Source organism: Sphaeramia orbicularis, chromosome 7 (assembly GCF_902148855.1).
Source record: "Sphaeramia orbicularis chromosome 7, fSphaOr1.1, whole genome shotgun sequence".
NCBI lineage: Eukaryota > Metazoa > Chordata > Actinopteri > Kurtiformes > Apogonidae > Sphaeramia > Sphaeramia orbicularis.
The window spans coordinates 5,815,682-5,837,025 of record NC_043963.1 but is presented as its reverse complement, the minus strand read 5'-3'; the positions used below and the strand labels follow the sequence as shown (position 1 = coordinate 5,837,025).

The 21,344-nt window shown below is 39.2% G+C and overlaps 1 protein-coding gene across 1 annotated transcript in view; it reads left to right on the top strand.

Moving 5' to 3' along the window:
* LOC115422142 (plexin-B3-like) overlaps positions 1-21,344 on the top strand; it is a 91,510-nt gene that overhangs the window by 65,111 nt on the left and 5,055 nt on the right. Inside the window, exons 11-35 of the mRNA XM_030138237.1 lie at positions 1,451-1,567; positions 1,653-1,766; positions 2,637-2,727; positions 3,060-3,229; positions 3,352-3,503; positions 3,600-3,705; positions 4,465-4,601; positions 5,375-5,551; positions 5,641-5,806; positions 7,049-7,180; positions 7,309-7,404; positions 8,238-8,399; positions 9,572-9,723; positions 11,664-11,764; positions 12,947-13,164; positions 13,253-13,431; positions 15,223-15,289; positions 16,939-17,085; positions 18,167-18,247; positions 19,070-19,148; positions 19,247-19,350; positions 19,505-19,586; positions 20,302-20,468; positions 20,711-20,871; positions 21,154-21,301. Of these exons, the coding sequence (XP_029994097.1) occupies positions 1,451-1,567; positions 1,653-1,766; positions 2,637-2,727; positions 3,060-3,229; positions 3,352-3,503; positions 3,600-3,705; positions 4,465-4,601; positions 5,375-5,551; positions 5,641-5,806; positions 7,049-7,180; positions 7,309-7,404; positions 8,238-8,399; positions 9,572-9,723; positions 11,664-11,764; positions 12,947-13,164; positions 13,253-13,431; positions 15,223-15,289; positions 16,939-17,085; positions 18,167-18,247; positions 19,070-19,148; positions 19,247-19,350; positions 19,505-19,586; positions 20,302-20,468; positions 20,711-20,871; positions 21,154-21,301 (3,306 nt within the window). The remainder of the gene's footprint in view (positions 1-1,450; positions 1,568-1,652; positions 1,767-2,636; positions 2,728-3,059; positions 3,230-3,351; positions 3,504-3,599; positions 3,706-4,464; positions 4,602-5,374; positions 5,552-5,640; positions 5,807-7,048; positions 7,181-7,308; positions 7,405-8,237; positions 8,400-9,571; positions 9,724-11,663; positions 11,765-12,946; positions 13,165-13,252; positions 13,432-15,222; positions 15,290-16,938; positions 17,086-18,166; positions 18,248-19,069; positions 19,149-19,246; positions 19,351-19,504; positions 19,587-20,301; positions 20,469-20,710; positions 20,872-21,153; positions 21,302-21,344) is intronic.

Sequence of the window (21,344 nt, the reverse complement as noted above, 5' to 3'; positions counted from 1 at the left end):
AAAAACACAAAGACCTAAAAAAACAGAAACATGTGTATCTGCACAAATCCAGTCTTGCATCCTCAACCCCATTATAGATCGATAGATAGATCGTTTCCATGGTAACACCGCTCTATACTTCAGTCCTAATGCCACTCTAACATGCCAACTACCATGTGTGTTCTATCTGGATGTATTTCACCGCTCCAGACATAATGAGTCATTTACTACATCGCTGTATCTGATATGCATGGAACGGTACAAAAATATCAGACATTTGTTTTATCAGAAACATAGACTCTTGAGACAGAATTACACAGGAAAGAGACCAACAACAACCATCAATACGGAGAAAACACACAGTATTAACCATAAAGACCCAAACAGCCACTGCTGACCAAGATCATGTACTGATATAAAAAGTTTAAATACCTGTTGATCCACTAATTCTATCAATACATGTCAATAATTGGTGTAAAATACAGTTCTTCATCTTTTCATGGTCATCAGATATGACGCATTTGGATGTTCAGGGGCTCCGTAGTTACCATGGAAACACCGTCATCTTCTACAACATTGATTCACCAGTAAAACCCATGGAGTTGGATAATTAACAGTGGATGCACACACTGGGGCTGTGTTCAGTTAATGATAGATTTTACTGAAAAACTCCGTTTTTTCTCCATTTTTCTCTGCTTTTTTATATAATAACCCTTAACTTTAATTTGATCTTTTATGGACATTAATCATGATCAGTGAATTAAATGTAGGAAAACACTAGATTTTCACTTAACACTGTAAAACCTGAATCGTTGACCAAAAATTCAGATTCTTTGAAACTGGAGCCTTTATTGGTCCTTCTGAACAACCAATTATTATTATTATTTTTTAATATCTATTTCATTGTATGAGTTTCAACTTTGTATCATATTTGATACATCGGGTCTTAATGTTCAAATATTATTAATTTTGAACAAACATGTCTAACAAATTGGTAATTCCTTTTCTAAATTGCCAAAGTTCTTCCTCCTTCCTCATTGATGACAGTCTTGTAGTGTCACTGGAAAGGCCTCTGGTGAATGAACTCCTCCCCCCTGGTGGATTATCTGTGTATTGCATGTATCTAATTGTATACATCAGGTTTTTCAAGAAAAAAAATCACACTGATCATGTAGAGGGCTTCAAAACTCATGTATCAGATGTGATACCTTTGGCGTTACAGGGAAGAACACAAAGAATGCAAAATACTGAACATAATATAAATAAAATGATGATAAATCCCTTAAGAAAAGTTAAAAATAGAAAAAAAATTATGTGGGAACTGCCACAGAAGTGTCTCTGGGTCTTTATGGGTTTATGTTCTGTGCAGATCTGCTGAGCTGAATCTGTGACTCCATCGTCTGCTCTTTGGTCTGAACTTGTATTCGTCTGTTGGTTCTTTTCTCTCTGACTGAATGTTCTCCGTCGACAGGACTCCCCAGGCCCCGCCTCCTGTCCTCTGGTCTACGCCCTGCAGAGCTCCGCCCTCGTGCCCATGGGCCTTAGCACCACCGTGGTGCTGCAGGGACGAAACCTGGACGTCTACACTGTAAGAAATGCCTCATTCGGTTTAAAGTCTGTTCATTTCCACTGTGTGTCGTTGTGTTGAACTGTTTTTTCTTGTGTTTGTGCAGGACCAGGCTCAGTATGTGTGTGTCGTAGAAATCCAAGGAATCCAGTTTAATCTGACGGCGTCTGTGGAGAAAACACCGGATAATACACACATATTTACCTGCAGCCCTCACCAGGTAACTGACTCCACTCAGTAACTTAAGTTACTCAAACCCAAATGTTCTCCTGTTCCGTTACATTTATTTGACAGACTGTGGTTCCTTCAAAAGCTCTGAATAAAGTTTATAAAAACCTGTTAGGTCTGGTTTCAGTTGGTCTGAGCTCATGAAAGTCAACTTTTTGAGACTCATGATTTTCACAGGACAAGAATAGAATAGAATAGAATGGAATAGAACAGACATCTTCAGAAATAAAATTAATCAAAAATCATTAAAAAAGAAAAAACAACTCTTTAGGTGTCTTTAGCTTTGACATTTTTGCAGTATTGTAACTGTAGTGTAGTTGGAGTTTCAGTGTTTAATGACCAGACAGGTTTCTTCTCAAACTGAACATTTATTATAAAACATGCTGCAGCTACAGAACACTAACAAGCAACTTTTTGTCAACACAATCTAAAGGTACTTCCTGTTTTGACAGACTTCAAAATAAAAGCACGTCCTGAAATTACTTGAATTAATGCGTTTTCTCTTAATAATTATCTGCTTTGTTATGACTCTCTTCTAATGTTAAAAATGAACTGAAACATCAAAATAAATAAATAAAAAAAGTATAATTTTAATATAAATTTAAATCAACATGAATTGGTTGTTTTCTCTCAACTAAAATAAATGAGTCACAACAGTAATGAGTATGTAAAAAAAATAATGCAACTTTTTATAACACGAAATGCAAAGTGTCCATAATATGCTCACCTGGATAGTGTCAGGTTAATACACAATTTGCATTAGATCAGAATTCAAAAGTTGTTCATTTTTGCTTTAAATGCTTATGGTTATGAACTGTAATATTTAGACAGGTTTAGTGAATATCATGTGTTGTTTCTTTAGTTTCAGTATGAAGTCAGTCAGCTTCAGTACTCAGCTCCAGTTTATCTGAGAAGAGGAGAACGACGCATCGACGCCTCGCCAGGACTCCGACGTAAGAACTAAGCATCTGCTTTTTCGGTTTTACTTCTAGATTTAGTAACTTTTTCCATAAAAAGCTAATTTACTCATGACTTTAACCAGCTCTTGTGTTAATAAAAGATACGAGTTTCACTTTATATGAGCATGCTTTTCTCACAACACACAAAAAAAAGTAAGAAAAAAGTAACATGTAATTGTTTGGTAATTTAATGTGTTGTGTTTAAGACAAAACATTCTATAAATGTGTGGGTTTTTTTACTTTTTCAACTAAAACACACAAATCCTGAGGCTTCGCTTGTGTGATGTCAGATTTCATTGGTTTATATTCCTGTCTGTCTCCTCCAGTCCAGCTGTACGACTGCTCGGCCGGCCAATCAGATTGCTCGCAGTGTAGGGCGGTGCCAGAGGAGTACGGCTGCGTATGGTGCCCAGGAAGCCCCGCCCCCAGCTGTGTTTACAACCAATCCTGCTCCAGTGCTCCTGCAGACACCTGCCCGCCCCCTCAGATCACACAGGTGAGTCTACGACCGGTCTGTCTGTCCACCTGTCTGTCTGTCTGTGTGTCTGTCTGTACACCTGTTTCTCTGTTGTCATTTAAACCATCTGTCTGTCTGTCCGTCTGTCCGTCTGTCTGTAGGTACTTCCTGTTTCTGGTCCGTTGGAGGGCGGAGTCTTGGTGACCATCACTGGGTCGAACCTGGGGATGCGCTACCAGGACGTGGTGGGCGGAGTCACGGTGGCGGGCGTGCAGTGCGAGCCTCAGCCTGAGGGATACCAGATCTCCACCAGGTAAGTCATGTGACCAGATGACCAGGGGGCGGGGCTGTGAGGTGGTGTGTAATGTGTGTGTTTGTGTAATGTGTGTGTTTGTGTGTGTTTGTGCAGGGTGGTGTGTGAGCTGCAGCCCAGTGGGAAACAGAGGAAGGGTCCGGTCCTGGTTTCTGTCGGTAACTCTCTACCTGGACGGTCCACGCAGGACTTCACCTATCAGGTACGACCATGGAGCCGAGGATTATGGGTAGAGAGTCCATGTTTTGATGCATCATAATTACCTTTAAGCTCGTTGTAAATCACATAGTTTGAAAGAACTGAACATTTTACTTGTAATTTATGAGTTTGATAGTATTTATCAGATAAATAAGATAAAAACCTAAAGTTTGTACAAGAAAATCTCAACATTTGACAGTATTTGTAAATAAATTTGTAATAAAAATCTAAACTTTTTAGATGAAGTCTCTGAGTTTGACACAGTTTATGAGATAAATGTGATTTAAAAAAGTAGATCTTACACCGTTTAATAAACTATTGACATGACATCTACTGGTTTTACAGTGTTTACAGTATAAGAAATATGACCAAAACGCTAAGATTTTAACATGTAATGTCTGAATTTGTCAATATTTGTAAGATAAATATGATAAAAATGTAAACTTTTTATAGGATTTCTGAGTTTGACAGCATTTAAATGATAAATGTGACCAGAAAAACGAAACTTTTTCCATGCAATCTATGATTTTGACAGTATTTATCAGATAAATAAGATAAAACTACTTTAACTCCTTCTGTTCTGATCACTCTTCATTTTTTTTTAAATCCTTCTGCTAATATTCACTGTTATCTTCCACTGTACGTCATTACATCACAACTTCACCATTTTATGAGAAAACACTGATTTCAGAATAAAAGGGTCCATGTGGGGTGGTCTGTACCTGCGTTATCTGAACCCGTCTCCGTCTCCGTCCCCATCCAGGACCCTCAGCTGTTGGATCTGGTTCCTGATAAAGGTCCGGTCTCTGGAGGAACCAGACTGACCATCAGAGGACGACAGCTGCTGACCGGACAGACCACAGACCTGAGGGCCTTCCTGGGACGACAGCCCTGTTACATGTCAGTGATTACACTGAGAATGTACTAGAATATACTAGAATGTACTAGAATACTATGATACTGTACCACAGTACTACTACTGTGGACTACTACTACTACTACTACTACTACCTACAGCCCTGTTACATGTCAGTGATTACACTGAGAATGTACTAGAATATACTAGAATGTACTAGAATACTATGATACTGTACCACTATACTACTACTGAGTACTAGTACTACTAATACTACTGCTACTACTACCTACAGCCCTGTTACATGTCAGTGATTACACAGAGAATATACAAGGAACAGCAAATACTATGATACTGTACCACTGTACTACTACTGTGTAGTACTACTACTACTACTACTACTAGTACTACTTCTATTACTACTACTACTAGTCCTACTACTGCTACTACTTATACTGTGTACTACTACTGCTACTGCAATTACTAGTACTACTGTTACTACTATTACTACTACTGCTACTGCTACTATTGCTACTAGTACTAGTACTACTATCATTCCTTTTACTGCTAATACTACTACCACTACTGCTACTAGTACTACTACTATTACTACTGCTGCTAATGCTACTACCACTGCTACTACTAGTAGTACTACTACTACCACTATTGCGACTATTACCACTAGTACTACTACTACTAGTACTGCTACTACTACTGCTAATAATAACAATGATAATAATAATAATAGTAATAATATTACTAGTAATAATAATAATCATCATCGTCATAATCATAATCTTCGTTTCTGTCGTGTCAGCGTGGAGGAGGTCAACGATACCCAGTTGGTTTGTCAGACTGGTTCCAGTAACCACACTGGTGACGTCATGATCCGAGTTTTCTTCGGCAAAGCAGAGCGAATCGTTCCAGACGTCGCCTTCCGTTACCTTGACGACCCCGTCATCACCGATGCCACGCCCTCAGAGAGCTTCTATGCGTAAGACCGTCCTCCTATCATCAACCAATAAAACCAGCAAATGATCACATGACCCCAACCCTAATAAGGTAATGATTTCCTATTGGCAGAGGGGGGCGTATCGTCATGGTAACGGGCAGGAACCTGGACGTGGTGCAGCAGCCAATCATCGCAGTGTGGGTGGAGCCTCTGGAGGTGCAGAGGGTGAAGCGGAGGAAACGATTGGCTCTCCTCACAGCGAAGCAGCAGCTGGTGTTCAACAGCACCATGACGACGGTGAGAAGAACGACAAACGACGACACGACGACGTGTTGTTTTCTCTGTTTGATGAAGAGGAGTTTTATACGATTTATATGATAAATATGAATAAAAATATAACATACAGTCTATGAGTTTAAGATAAAAACCTAAACTTTAGACAAGAAAATCTCCAAGTTGACACTGTTTATAAGAAAAACCTAATACAAATCTAAACGTTTTATGTGAAATTCCTGAGTTTGACTGTATTAAAGATAGATAAAGAAAAAAACTAACTTTTGACATGAAATCTTTAGACTTGACAGTATTTAAAAGATGAATGTGACCAGAAGAACTAAACTTTTTACATGAAATTTATTTATTTGATTGTATTTATCAGATAAATAAGATAAAAGCCTAAACTTCTTATATGAAATCTCTGAGTTTGACAGTTTATAAGATAAATGTGAGAAAAAGTAGATGATTTAAAAAGAATTTTAAAACAATATCATTATATGTATTAATGTATTACAGGTTTTTGATATGAGCAGTTTTATTTATTTGCAGCTGGCGTTTTTATGAACATATCATAAAATAACAAAAAGAGCAACAACAACAGTTAAAAAATCATGCAATACATATTTAGCAAAAATAGAGGATTAATGAATTTTTGATCATTTTTATCTATAAATGGTCGTTAGTCTTGAATAGTCTCTTCATTCCACTTATATTAATATATTCCCACTTTGCTAATTGACTTTCAGTCGTGCATATTTTACCAAAACTAAATATCTAACGGGATTTTACAGAGTTTCAGTGTCACTTTATGCAATTTTGAAACTGAAAGCACCAGGAATATTATAGATTAAAATGAACTTTTGACTAAAATACTTGACATTAAAATGACATTAATCACATTATATAGACATTAATAATAACTGTCATGCATATTTTATTTTTTATTATATAGATAATTTTCATTGGACATCAGGAGCTGTGATAAAATCTTTATTTGTCAATATTTATCAATTTAAAAAAAGACAAAATATTTTAATATTTTGCTGATTTTCTTTATTTTCTTTATATATATTTTGACTTCAAACCGACCTTTTCTCCTTGTAGTTGTTAAGTATATTCTGTCTAAACTGTAGATGCTGTAGATGATCAGTGTGTTTGAATGGAGGTTCTGTTGGTTCTGTTCTGTCCATCATCTGTGGTCCAGACCTTAAACAGTTCAGTCTGACTCCACCCCCTCCTTCTTAAACCCACCCTCTGTCCCAGGTGTCGGAGCGCTGCTCTGTGGAGTCCTCGTCCCAGATGACCTGTCCCACCCCCAGCGTCAGCCCCGAGGTCAAGGTCAAAGGTGTCTGGTTCCAGCTGGACAACGTCCGGGTCCACTACGAGACCATAAAGGTACCGACCGGACCCCGATCCCTGACCCGGGTCCGAAACAGCAGCTCTGATTGGCTCTGAAAACAATGAACATCTGATAAACACAACGTCTGTCTGTTTGTCCGTCTGTGTGTGTGTGTGTGTTTCAGGGTAAAAGTTTCATGTATTACCCAAACCCTCAGCTGTATCATCTGAACAGAGACGCCCCGTACCGATTCAAACCAGGAGGAGTCATCGCTGTGGAGGTACCGATCTATTTACAGACACTTACTTATATATACATTTACATATATTTACATTTACGTACATTTTTTAAGATTTACATTTATATACATTTACATATATTTATATTTACATACATTTACATAAATTAACTGTTACATATATATTTACATTTACAAACATTTACTTATATTTACATACATTTACGTATATTTACATTTACATACAGTTACTTTGATATATATATATATATATATATATATATATATATTTTTTTTTTTTTTTTTTTTTTTTTTTTTTTTTTTTATATTTACATATATACATCTACATACTCTGATCTGAACTGTTTCTTTCTATGGGGGGGCACATGGACACACAAACTGAACTAGAACTGTTTAAAACTAGAACTGCTGTTACTAGTATAACAACTAATAACTAGTAAAAATACCTGTAACTGTTAATACGACTACTACAAATATAAGTACTAACCGTGGATGTACTACTACTACAGCTGTTAGTACAGATAATCTAAACCTCTACCATCTATGGAACTGAACTGTATGATAAACACTATATGGATAAATGATAAATGATGATGGAGGCAGAGAAGCAGAACTACAGCAGCAGGAGAACCTGAGGACAGAATGCACACATGGGATCTATGATGTGTCTTTTCTATTTCTTATGGTTCTATGTTTGTGAGGGGCAATTGAAAGTGTAGATGTGTAGGTGAACTATGATGTAAAATAAAAATCAAAAGTATAAAGTTAAATATCCAGGTACAGTCCAGGTACCTGAAACTGTTGTGCCTGTTGGTTGTATAACATCTGTGACGGTGTCCTGTGGTGTTCCTCAGGGTCAGGACTTGACCAGAGCCATGACCAGACAGGAAGTGAGGGCTCGACTCGGAGACCAGGAGTGTGAGGTGAAAACCCTGGACAACACCCACCTGTACTGTGAACCTCCAGAGACGCAGCCAATGAGTGAAGACGACGGCAACGAGCTGCCCGCGCTCAAGGTAGAACCCACTGTGGTCTACAGGGGTTCCTTACATGTTCTATGGGTGTTCTATAGGTGTTCTACAGGTGTTCTATAGGTGTTCTACAGGGGTTCCTTAGATGTTCTACAGGGGTTCTATGGGTGTTCTACAGGTGTTCTACAGCTGTTCTATGGGTGTTCTACAGGTGTTCCTTAAATGTTCTCCAGGTGTTCTATGGGTGTTCTTCAGGTGTTCTTCAGGTGTTCCTCAGCTGTTCGATGGGTGTTTCTCAGGTTTTCCTTAAATGTAATACGGGTGTTCCTCAGGTGTTCTACAGGTGTCCTATTGGTGTTTCCCAGGTGTTCTATGTGTGTTCCTCAGTTGTTCCATAATTGTTCTACAGGTGTTCCTTAAATGTTCTGTGGGTGTTCCTCAGGTGTTCTGTGGGTGTTCCTCAAGTGTTCTATGGGTATTCCACAGGGGTTCATCAGGTATTCTACAGGTATTCCTCAGGTGTTCTACAGGTGTTCCTTAGGTGTTCTACAAATGTTCTAGGGGTATTTCTCAGGTGTTCTACAAGTGTTCCTCAGGTGTTCCTCAGGGTGGGCTACAGGTATTCCTTAGGTGTTCTACAGGTGTTCTACAGGTGTTCCTCAGGGTGTTCTATTGGTGTTCCTTAGGTGTTCTACAGGTGTACTAGGGGTATTCCTCAGGTATTCTACAGGTGTTCTATAGGTATTCCTCAGATATTCTACAGGTGTTCCTCAGGGTGTTCTGCAGGTGTTCTAAGGGTATTCCTCAGGTGTTCTACAGGTGTTCCTTCGGTGTTCTACAAGTGTTCTAGGGGTATTTCTCAGGTGTTCCTTGGATGTTCCTCAGGGTGTGCTACAGGTATTCCTTAGATGTTCTACAGGTATGCTACAGGTGTTCCTCAGGGTGTTCTACAGGTGTTCTAGGGGAATTCCTCAGGTGTTCTACAGGTGTTCCTCAGGTGTTCTACAGGTGTTCCTCAGGGTGTTCTACAGGTGTTCTAGGGGTATTCCTCAGGTGTTCTGCAGGTGTTCCTCAGGTGTTCTACAGGTGTTCCTCAGGGTGTTCTACAGGTGTTCTAGGGGTATTCCTCAGGTGTTCTACAGGTGTTCTAGGGGTAACACGTATTTGGACATGAATCCACATAAACCCAGTGTGAACTCCTGTGAACTGTGCCCCAGGTGCTGATGGGAAACCTAGAGGTGGACCTGGGTCTGGTCCAGTACGACAGTGACTCTCTGTTATCTCCCGTCCCATTGGCTGCTCAGATCGGTCTGGGGGCGGGGGCAGCCGTCATCATCCTATCGGTGCTCGTCATCATCCTCATGTACAGGTCAGTGGTTTATGACGTCAGTTTGCACTAAAACAGAGAGAAAAACTTAGAGTGGTCAGTGTTTACAGGTCAGTATGTTATTGTTTTACTTCACGTTGGGCTGAATGTGGAACCTGAACTAAAACGACTTTGGCAGCCCTGCTCTAAATGATCATCCAGACTGTTAGATGTTATTCCATCAGTCTTTGGTTTTGAGGATTCTTTCTCTTAATAGCAGCTATAAAAGAAGAAAAAGTATCGGAACGATCAGAAAAGTCAAAATAAATGAGCTTATTGACGATGTGAACGTTATGTCCTGAACTCATCCTTCACATTTTCCATCTCAGTTGAGGTTTTGTTTTGTTTTTTTTCGCTCCATCGTCTGTAGCCCGTCGTTCCCGTCAGGACTTGATTCCTTTCCGAATCATTTCCTCTGTTCTCGCGTCGTGTTTCTGAGCTCATCACATGCGACAGCTGTCATTTGCGGCTGTCTGATCGATTTTTCTGTTTCCTGAAGAAGAAAGGCATCGCCCAGAGCTGCACCGAGGCTCCGAGGTGTTTGATTCAGCAGAAACCACATCAGTCAGGTTACACAGACGCAGACGCTGTGCATGTGGAGGGCTGCAAGAAAAACTTAGTATTAGGTGATATGGGAACTTCAAAGACCAACTAAAGCTAATTTATATAAAGCATGTGGACAAAAGTATGCGGACACGATGGATTCAGGTGTTTGTTTTTTAACAGGAGTCTGGGATAGAAAACAATAATGACTAATGTCAGAATATAGTTTTATAATGGGATATAGAATAGAATAGAATAGAATAGAATAGAATAGAATAGAATAAAATAGTGCACTTACATCTAAATAATGCAATAAAATACAGACATATATCAAAAAATATGAAATAGTGTGCGATAGCAAAATGTGCAAATTAGAGGTATATATGGGTATAAGGGTAAAATTTGTAAAATAAAAAAGTAGTATACGAATGTGCAAATTGTTAGCCTCATAGTATAGTTGCCTAAATCATACACTATATGGACAAAAGTATGTGGACACGTTGAATTCAGGTGTTTCTTTTCTAACAGGGGTCTAGGATACAAAACAATAATGACTAATGTCAGAATATAGTTTTATATTGGGATAAATATCAATGCTTGGTTAGTTTGGTTTAAATTGTTTTTGGGTTTTTGTTTCCAAAATGCCTCAGAGATGGTTTTTACTTTTTTTTTTTTTCTTAATTACTTAAACATTGATTTTATAATTTTTTTTATATCCATGACTATGGTTTGTTTTATTACGTTCTGCCTTTAAATTATATTGATTCATATAATTAAATATAATCTATAGTATATTTAATCATATATAAATTATATATAATTATATTGATATATGTTGATGTTTTTGTGTCAAATCCTCATGAACCTCTTACAGCTGTAGACATGATGTGTCCCAATATTTTTGCCCATATAGTTTATAAACAATTTAGTTAAAACTTAAAGTTTAATGGTAGATTTTTCTTCCTCAGTGAGATGTGATGAAAATAGATGGTTAGTTTTGGTAGAAAATTATTATTTACTGTCAGAGCATGAAAAATACTTTAGAAATTTAGAGGAAGAACATTTAAAATCATAGTCATGGAAATAAAAGACCAAAATCAGTGTTGAGAGAAATTAAGTCAAACAATCTCTGAGGCATTTTGGAAACAAATTTAACCCAAACTAACCAATGTAATGATATTTATCCCATAATATAAAACTATATTATAACATTAGTCATTATTGTTTTGTGTCCCAGACCCCTGTTAGAAAAGAAACACCTGAATTCAACTTGTCCACATTCTTTTGTCCATATAGTGTAATAGACTATGCTAAAAAAAAAAAAAAAAAAAAGGTCATTTAGTGTCATTTCCTTCATAAATTTGTCCATTAATGAGTTTCTTTGTCCTTTGCATCTGAAGGAGGAAAAGTAAACAGGCTCTCAGAGATTATAAGAAGGTTCTGCTTCAGCTGGAAACTCTGGAGATCAACGTGGGAGACCAGTGTCGCAAAGAGTTTACGGGTATGAATCTATATATGCACAGAGTTAGAGAACAGCGTGAAATATTCAGGAGGGATTTTTAATTCATCTGTAAAACTTCCATCTGTCTGGAACATCTGCAGCGGCTGGTTTTTAATTCATGATAAAACACATTTATATTCACACACAGACACAGTGGATGTGGTGTGGGTGTGGGTGTCAGTGGTTGGTTTCTGTGTTTGTGAGGATTAAAAGGAGGTGGGTGGAGTTTTATTGATGAGGCTCTGATTGTGTTCTCTGGCTCCGTGTTGATCAGTTTATCAGTGACATGATCAGAAATGGATGAAAGGAGAGAATATGTGTTTTTCAAGAGTTTTCACTGGGAATTGTGGAAAAAGGATGGATGGATGGATGGATGGATGGATGATAGAAGGACAGACAGATGGATGGATAGTTGCTTGATTGGACGGGCGGATGGATGGATGGTTGATTGCTTGCTGATTGGATGGATGGATGGATAGTTGCTTGATTGGATGGATGGATGGATGGATGATAGAAGGACAGACAGACAGATGGATGGATAGTTGCTTGATTGGACGGGCAGATGATGGATGGATGGATGCTTGATTGGATGGATGGATGGATGGTTGATTGCTTGCTTGATTGGATGGATGGATGGATGGATGGATAGTTGCTTGATTGGATGGATGGATGGATGGATAGTTGATGGATGGATGGATGGATGGATGATAGAAGGACAGACAGACAGATGGATGGATAGTTGCTTGATTGGACGGGCAGATGATGGATGGATGGATGCTTGATTGGATGGATGATGGATGGATGGATGGATGGATGGATGGATGGATGGATGGATGGATGGTTGATTGCTTGCTTGCTTGCTTGATTGGATGGATGGATGGATGGATGGATAGTTGCTTGACTGGATGGATGGATGGATGGATAGATAGTTGCTTGATTGGATGGATGGATGGATGGATGATAGAAGGACAGACAGACAGATGGACAGATGGATGGATGCTTGACTGGATGGATGGATGGATACTTGATTGGACGGACAGATGGATGGATGGATGGATGATGGAAGGACAGACAGACAGACGGATGGATGGATGGATGGATAGTTGCTTGATTGGATGGGCAGATGGATGGATGGATGCTTGATTGGACGGATGGATGATAACATTCTTCCTCTGTGTGCAGACCTAATGACAGAGATGATGGACCTGAGCAGTGACGTGGGGGGGCCAGGGCTCCCCCTGCTGGACTACAGGACGTATGCGGAGCGGGTGTTCTTCCCCGGTCAGCAGGTGGCGCCGCTGAGCCGTCAGCTGGACCTGCCGGACTCCAGGAGGCAGACGGTGGAGCAGGGCCTCCAACAGCTCAACAACCTGCTGAACAACCGGCTGTTCCTCACCAGGGTCAGTACCCAGAACACCACCGTACGGGCGTAGGAACCGCAGGGTGAGGAAGGTGAACGTGGAGGTGACGGTTCTGTGTGTGTTTCAGTTCATCCACACCCTGGAGGCCCAGCAGGGCTTCTCCCAGAGGGACCGGGGCTACGTGGCCAGTCTGCTCACCATGGCTCTGCACGACAAACTGGAGTACTTCACCGAGGTCATGAAGACTCTGCTGCAGGACCTGGTCCAGCAGTACGTCGCCAAGAACCCCAAACTGATGCTGCGCCGGTGAGTAAAACAAACATCCACCGTACAGAACATCTGATCCAGACCTGGAGGAGGTTTGGTCTCCTCCTCTGGTATCTGCCCATAGAGGTCTGTCATGACCTGGCTCAAAAGGTCACAACAAAGAAAGGGGAGACAACACCGTGTTAAACTTTACAAATTATCTTTATTGAAAATATTTAATCAACTTGAATAATCAAACAAATCTTAAATAACTCAATTGAACCAAATTAAAGATCTAATTATATGAGGTGTGGAAGTCAGTTCAGTCAGTGGTGTAGGATATGCATGAGTGAAAATAGTGTGTGTGAAAGTGTTGTAAGTTGCAAGGAAAGAAATGAATTAACCTAACCAAACATAACCCAACAACAGCTGTGGATACCTGGAAGGAGGTCAGGTCAGGGAGAGTCAGAGAGAATGAGTGTGACTGGAGGAGCTTAAATAATCTCTGCACACCGGGCCCAGGTGTGCAGCATCACCAACGAGCTGCAACTCAGTCACCAGCTGGAAACACCTGCAAGCTGACGTCACAACCTGACAGTCATCACAAGGTCCTTCCTGAAAAACCAAACCTTTGTTTACTGCACCCCGTCATAGATGTGTCAAAATGTCTTACATACAGTTTGTTTTTAACTTTTTAACTTTTTTTTGGATTTCATCAACTACAGCCATAAACAAAATAACACTGTAACTGTCATATTTTAACCTTTTTGATGCAAAAAACACACAAAAAACTGAAACTACTGGTCGGATTAATTTCAAATTGTATCTGTATCTGCCTAGTTTCTACAAAGTTTGTTCACGGTTTTGACAAATCTTTTGAAATATTACAAATGTTCCTTTCCTTACAATGGTCCATATTTTAATGGTTTATAACAGGTAAATGGTTCCAGATATCAATATAGTTCCTACTGATCACTGATAGAAGTCATATATGGGCTTTGATTGATTAGTTGAGTTCTCCTCCAGTGAAAGTCCCGCCCACTTCTACTGTCAGATTGATCTGCTTCATCCAGACCACAGGACTGGAACATAGAGCAGAACCTGACAAACTCACATATTCAACTGGGAACTGATTCAGATAGAACATGATGCAGATGTGCAGGGACACAAGGACTATTTTTAGTTTTGTAATCCAGTTCAAGGCCAATGAAATGCTCTGTTTCAGTATATATTCTACATGTGAATAAAGTAAATATTGTTAGGATTGTACTTTACTAGTAGAATAAAATGAACAGAACAATAATGGTCAGTAGTCCGACTTGGTCCCATCCTCGTCTCAGGACATAAACAGGTCTTGGTTTTCAGTATTGGAGCAGTGGACCTGGTTAAAAGACATATCAGAACAGAAGAAACTGGATTAGATTAGATTAGATTAGATCAGATTAGACTTTATTGATCCCACAGCAGAGTAATTCAATGGCCAATGGCAGCAACAGAACAAAGTGCAAGAAAAAACTGTACAAGCATAAAGGTAATACTGTGTAAATAATGTGTTAATTTTATGTTTGTTTGTTTTTTAATATGTATGTGTTTTGTTTTGTTGTTGTTGTTGGTTTTTTTTAAAAATATGTATATGTTTTGTATTTTGTATTTAACTGAAATAAACATTCATTCATTCATTCATTCATACAAAAAAAACAAACAATATAAAATGGAAGAAAAAAAATGTAATAAATACTATACAGACTACATACATGTTTACAACATATCCGTTTAACATTAGATCCTATGACACTTGAGGTGGACATTTGGTCTCATGTCTCGTCTCTCGGTTCCTTCGTGTCGTTTCAGGACGGAGACGGTGGTGGAGAAGATGTTGACCAACTGGATGTCCATCTGCTTGTACTCCTTCCTGAAGGTAAACACCGACCATCAGGGTTCAGGAGTTTTCACGTTTTGGTTTTAGATTTCATTAATGAGTCTTTATAATGTTATTTTATTCCATTATTAGTTAAAATCCTGAATTCCGACATGGAAAAATTGCTTAATTCAATTTTTTTTTGGCTTAATTCAAGATTTTATTTTTTGCTTGAATTAAGCAAAAAAAAATCTGCCAATGGAACAAGTGAAAATTATCTTGGTAAGATTTATTGAAGTAAGATTTTCTAGACCTATTGTCTATAAATCAGTTCTTATATCTCACTGAAAAGTTCCTCTTTAGGTGATTCTGTCTTAGTACCTCCACCAAGGAGGTTATGTTTTTGCCAGGGTTTGTTTGTTTGTTTGTCTGTCTGTCTGTTTGTTTGTTTGTCTGTCCGTTAGTGTGCAACATAACTCAAAAAGTTATGGACAGATTTGGATGAAATTTTCAGGGTTTGTTGGAAATGGGATAAGGAAGAAATGATTACATTTTGGTGGTGATCGGGGGTGGGGGGGCCCACGGGGGGGGGGGCCACTGATCAGCCTTGGCGGAGGTCTGCGCTCTCCGAGTGCTTCTAGTTTTAAGTGTGATGAGATATTTGGACTAGAAATGAGAAAAATACACTTGATAAGAAACTTTTTTGCAGTGTAAAAGAAAAAAAAAAAAGTATATATACGTATATATTTTTTAAAATTCATAAAAATGTGAACTTTGACCTAATTTTCCCAAAATGTAATCACATCTATTTTGGGTCACTGGTAATCTATAAACCAAATTTGGTGTGAATTCAACCAATAGTTTTGCTGCTAAAGTGTTAAAAAACAAAGAAACAAAGACAACAAACTGATCCAAAGACAATACACTGCAAAAAATGGTGTCTAAAAACAAGATAAAATCACTAAATCTGAGGTAAAAGGTTCTCAAAACAAGTGAAATATCTGTCCATGCAGCAAGAAAATTTCATCTGACAAGACTTCTTGAATTCAGATGTTAAATCTAGAAATAAAAATGTCTACAGATATATAAATATTCAAAATAAGAAATTACAGGATGACCATGAAAAGCACTGATCTACACAAATTGCTCCTCTGTTATGTATCGCACTGCAAAGTCTATATTTATATGACAAGATTCATGCAACAAAGATTCACAAATTACCTTTTTTTCTCTCTCTTTTTTCTTCCTTTCAGTGAGCAATATTGACACCCTTTTTAAAAAAGAAAAAAAAGAGAGAGAGAGAACAGTGTATGATGTCCTGTGTAATATGTTCTGAGACTGTTTTGAATAAAAATTTGAATTTAAAAAAAAAAGGAGAAATTAACTCTTAAAACAAGATCAATTATCTAACTCTTGTAAATGTAAGTTTTTTGTTTGTTTTTTTTTATCTGGATAAGAACCAAATAATTTATAGTGCACCTCTTGCTTCTCCTTCAGGGGGCGGAGTAACAGTTTCATCAATGAAAACGTGCACACAGTAAATCTAATCAGTTGTAACAAAGATTATTCCAATTTCCCAGAAACAGCAAATACTGAACATACTGTTGTATTAGTGGTTGAATGAGTTAATGCCACTGGACATCAGGCTCATCTAACCCTTGTCTGTCCATCCCTCTGTCCATGTCTCTGTCCGTCCGTCTGTCCATCAGGACGTGGCGGGCGAGCCCCTCTACATGCTCTACAGAGCCATAAAGTACCAGGTGGACAAAGGGCCGGTGGACGTGGTGACAGGAAAAGCCAAACGGACGCTCAATGACAGCCACCTGCTGCGAGAGGACATCGACTACTCCTCCATGGTAACCATGGCAACACGCGCATCACAACATGTTTAACACCTGGAGTATATAAGTAACAATAACAATAAAGTTCCACAGACGCCTCAGAGTGAGAAAAATAATCAGGTTTGTAAGTACTGACATAATAATTGTTTGGTAAATCATTCTTTAAAATTTAAACGACAATTAATATATTATACCAATATCTAGGGACTGAAGTTAGTAAATGGGTCATTCCTGTTTTTAACTTCACTTCCCATCATGCAGCATGGTACTGCACTTCCTGTCAACCGTCATGGCCATAGCAATGTGATTATAAGACTATTGTATTTAAAATGACTAATATCTGCTAAAATATTGGTCCTGTCTTTTTTTTTTTAATTATTGGCACAAAGTACATTTACATATTAAGAATGGGAAAATATTACAGAAGAGAAATACAGAAATACATTAGAAGACATAGTGGAATGGTGAAACAGAACTACTGCAAATGTCTGAAACAAAATAAACAAAAAGATTAAGACATTTGAAGTGTAATGAAAATAGAGAAACAGAAAGAAAAATACATTTAAATAAATAAATAAATAAGTCTGACTGGACAATAGAGCACAAAGGACTAAGGCAAGATACAATTAAAACAGCAAGGACTTAGATAAAGTAGAATAAAATTTTCTGGTTTTTTGGACATAGTTACAAATGTTGGTCCTATCAGCTTGTCGTTTTTACTCGTCTGTTCCTGGACTGTAAATGCGTTGTTCCTGTTTTTAACTTCATTTCCCATCATGCAAGGCTGCTTCCTGTCCCTCCCCCTGACAACTGCTTAGCAATGTGAATTAAATCAGTCCCTCCTGACTTTACAAAAGGGAGTTTTAAAGAAAAAATATATTTAATGTGGAGATGGGACTATTCCTCAACTGTAGGAACCAAACTGACCAAGTAAAACACACACACACGCATGCACGCACACACACACAGACATTCCAGTATTATGACATAGGAAGGACATGTGATTCCTACTGACCTTTGACCCCTGTGAGTCCGTCCGTCTGTCTGACCCACCTGTCTCACTCTTTACACCCGTCTGTGTCTTTTTCTGTCTCAGACTCTGACCGTCCTGGTGAAAAATGGAGTTGAGGTCCAGCCTTGTCCTGTTAAAGTCCTGGACACTGACACCATCACACAGGTACACGTCAAACATACCTGAAACATGTCAGCTTCTACCTGGTTGGTCATATTTTTCAGTATTTTTGTGACAGGATTGTTTGTAAATATTAGTATTTTCATGTAATTGTACTTTTTTTTTTACACTAAAACAAATACACACCTTTGTAGTTGTCATTGTTTATAGGTTATTATCATAGACAGTATTCTACTGGTTCAACCCACTGGATCATACTGGTCTGAATGTGGAACCTGAACTAAACTCATTTTTACACCTTTGATTGTTAGTATGTTCATGTAATTTTTGCATTTCACGTATTCATCCCCTGGACCAGATTGGACCCTTTGGTGGACTCATCTGGGTCCACGGTCCATGTGTTTGACACCACTGGGTTAAACCATGAGAATGAACCCTGGATATTCACACACCTGCAGTAAACGAAGCCATGAATTTAGATTTTTTTGAGGAAAGTTCAGCTGAAATTTGGATGTAAACCTGTCTACTGTCCTCCTGTCTGTGTCTGTCTGTATCTGTCTGTCTGTCCATCTGTCCATTTGTCTGTCTGTCTGTCTGTCTGTGTCTGTATGTCTGTCCTTGTCTCTCTCTCTGTCGATCTGTCCATATGTTTGTCTGCCTGTCATCTGTCAATCTGTCTCTCTCTCTCTCTGTCTGTCCTCCTGTCTCTCTGTGTGTCTGTCTGTCTGTCCTCCTGTCTCTCTCTCTCTGTCTCTCTCTCTGTCTCTCTCTCTCTCTCTGTCTGTCTGTCCATCTGTCTGTCCGTCCATCCATCCGTCTGTCTGTCTCTCTCTCTGTCTGTCTGTCTGTCTGTCCATCTGTCTGCAGGTAAAAGATAAAATCCTGGATCAGGTCTACAGAGGAGCTCCGTTCTCTCAGAGGCCATCAGCTGACAGTCTGGACCTCGGTAACAAACACACACACACACACACATACATATACACACAACTGTCAGTCAGTGGGTGATTGACAGCTCCAACTGACGGCTCTGTGTTTGATTGACAGAATGGCGTTCAGGCCAGGCAGGTCACCTGACCTTGTCCGATGATGATGTCACAGCAGTGGTTCAGGGTCGATGGAAACGACTCAACACGCTGCAGCATTACAAGGTACGACCGACCGACCAATCAGAACGCAGATTCACCTGCCCATCATGGTTTTAGTCTCTAATGTCCTCCTCCTCTTCTTCTTCTCTCTCCTCCTCTTCTTCTTCTTCTTCCCCTCCCTCTTCTCCTTCCTACTCTTCTTCTTCCTCTTCCTCAGGTTCCTGATGGAGCTACCGTGGCTTTAATCCCTCGTTCTCAGAGTTCAGGTGGAGTCAACCAGGTTTTCCAAACTGGAGAAAGTAAGAATAAAGAAAAATATATTATCATTATCGTTAACATTTTCATTATTACTAACTTCCATATCATCACCTTCCTTAAAAAAATTGCCTATGCCATTTTTTTCAGATTTTTCAGGAAAAAACAAAAAAATTTTACCAGAATTTAAGTAATTAAGTAATTTTTGTCAAAAAAATTATTTTAGGAAGGTGGTGTTATATTATTGACATTTATGTAATCATTAATATTACTATTACTATAACCATTTTTCTATTGATCTTGTTGATATCATTGTTACGGCTATTATTACGATAAGTGCTTTATTATTATTATTATTATTATTATTATTATTATTATTATTATTATTATTATATTATGATCATAATTATTTGTTATTAACTCTTTTATTATTTATTACTACTAGTATTTTTAATGTGCAGGTGCCTGTTTTTATTACTGTTTTTACAGTTATTTTTTTCATTTCCTTGTTTATCTTCCTTCGAATTCATATGTTCTGCTACTGGAACATTTATTTATTCAATTTGAGGTTCTGCCCAAGGGATGAATGACAGATCTATCTAATCTAATCTAATCTAACCATAATATAATATAATATAATATAATATAATATAACCTGATCTAACCTAATCTAATCTAATCTAATTTTATAATAATAGTTATCTAATGGCGTTCTGTTTTCCGTTGACTCAGTGATTGATGGGAATGTTGTTGCCATAGAAACACCGATGCTGGAGGGTGAGGAGGAGGAAGGTCTGCGTCTGTGGCACCTGGTGAAGAGCAGCGAAGACCCTGAAATCCCCAAACACCGAAAGAGCAGCATGAGGGAGAGAGAGAGGGCCAAGGCCATACCTGAGATTTACCTGACCAGACTGCTGTCCATGAAGGTAACACGCAAACCTAACACCTGATCCAGTACTTCAAGACCTGTTTGTGAGTCTGTGGGTGATGAAGAATCTCCTGACGTCTAGTTTTTATTTAGTATTTCAGTTTGACAATGAACAAAATGTGTGGACAGACTTGTTCCTGATCCAGTTCTATTAGTTCATGGTGTTTAATGGACGTCACCATCAGAAGGATGAGCAGATAAATGAGTCCTTCCATTAACTGGTGATCTGTGTTTCCATAGGGAACTCTGCAGAAGTTTGTGGATGACGTCTTCGTGGCGATCCTCAGCACGAAGCGTCCTCCACCCATCGCTGTCAGGTTCTTCTTCGACTTCCTGGACGACATGGCCGAGAAACACGGCATCGACGACCCAGAGACGGTCCACATCTGGAAGACCAACAGGTGAGGCCACGCCCATCACCTGACCCGCATAGACCCGGTCTGACCCGTCCTCTGCAGACCCTCCTAGTCCTGGTCTGACCCGTCTTCTGCAGACCCTCCTAGTCCTGGTCTGACCCGTCTTCTGCAGACCCTCCTAGTCCTGGTCTGACCCGTCTTCTGTAGACCCTCCTAGTCCTGGTCTGACCCGTCTTCTGTAGACCCTCCTAGTCCCGGTCTGACCCATCCCCTGCAGACCCTCCTAGTCCTGTTGTCCTGGTCTGACCCAGGTCTCTCTGTGTCCAGTCTTCCTCTCAGGTTCTGGGTCAACATCCTGAAGAACCCTCAGTTCGTGTTGGACGTTCAGGTGACGGACAGCATCGACGCCGTTCTGTCCGTCATCGCTCAGACCTTCATCGACTCCTGCACCACGTCCGAGCACAAAGTGGGACGGGTACGAAGTCTTCCTCTACCTGTCCGTCAGCGGGTCATGTGAC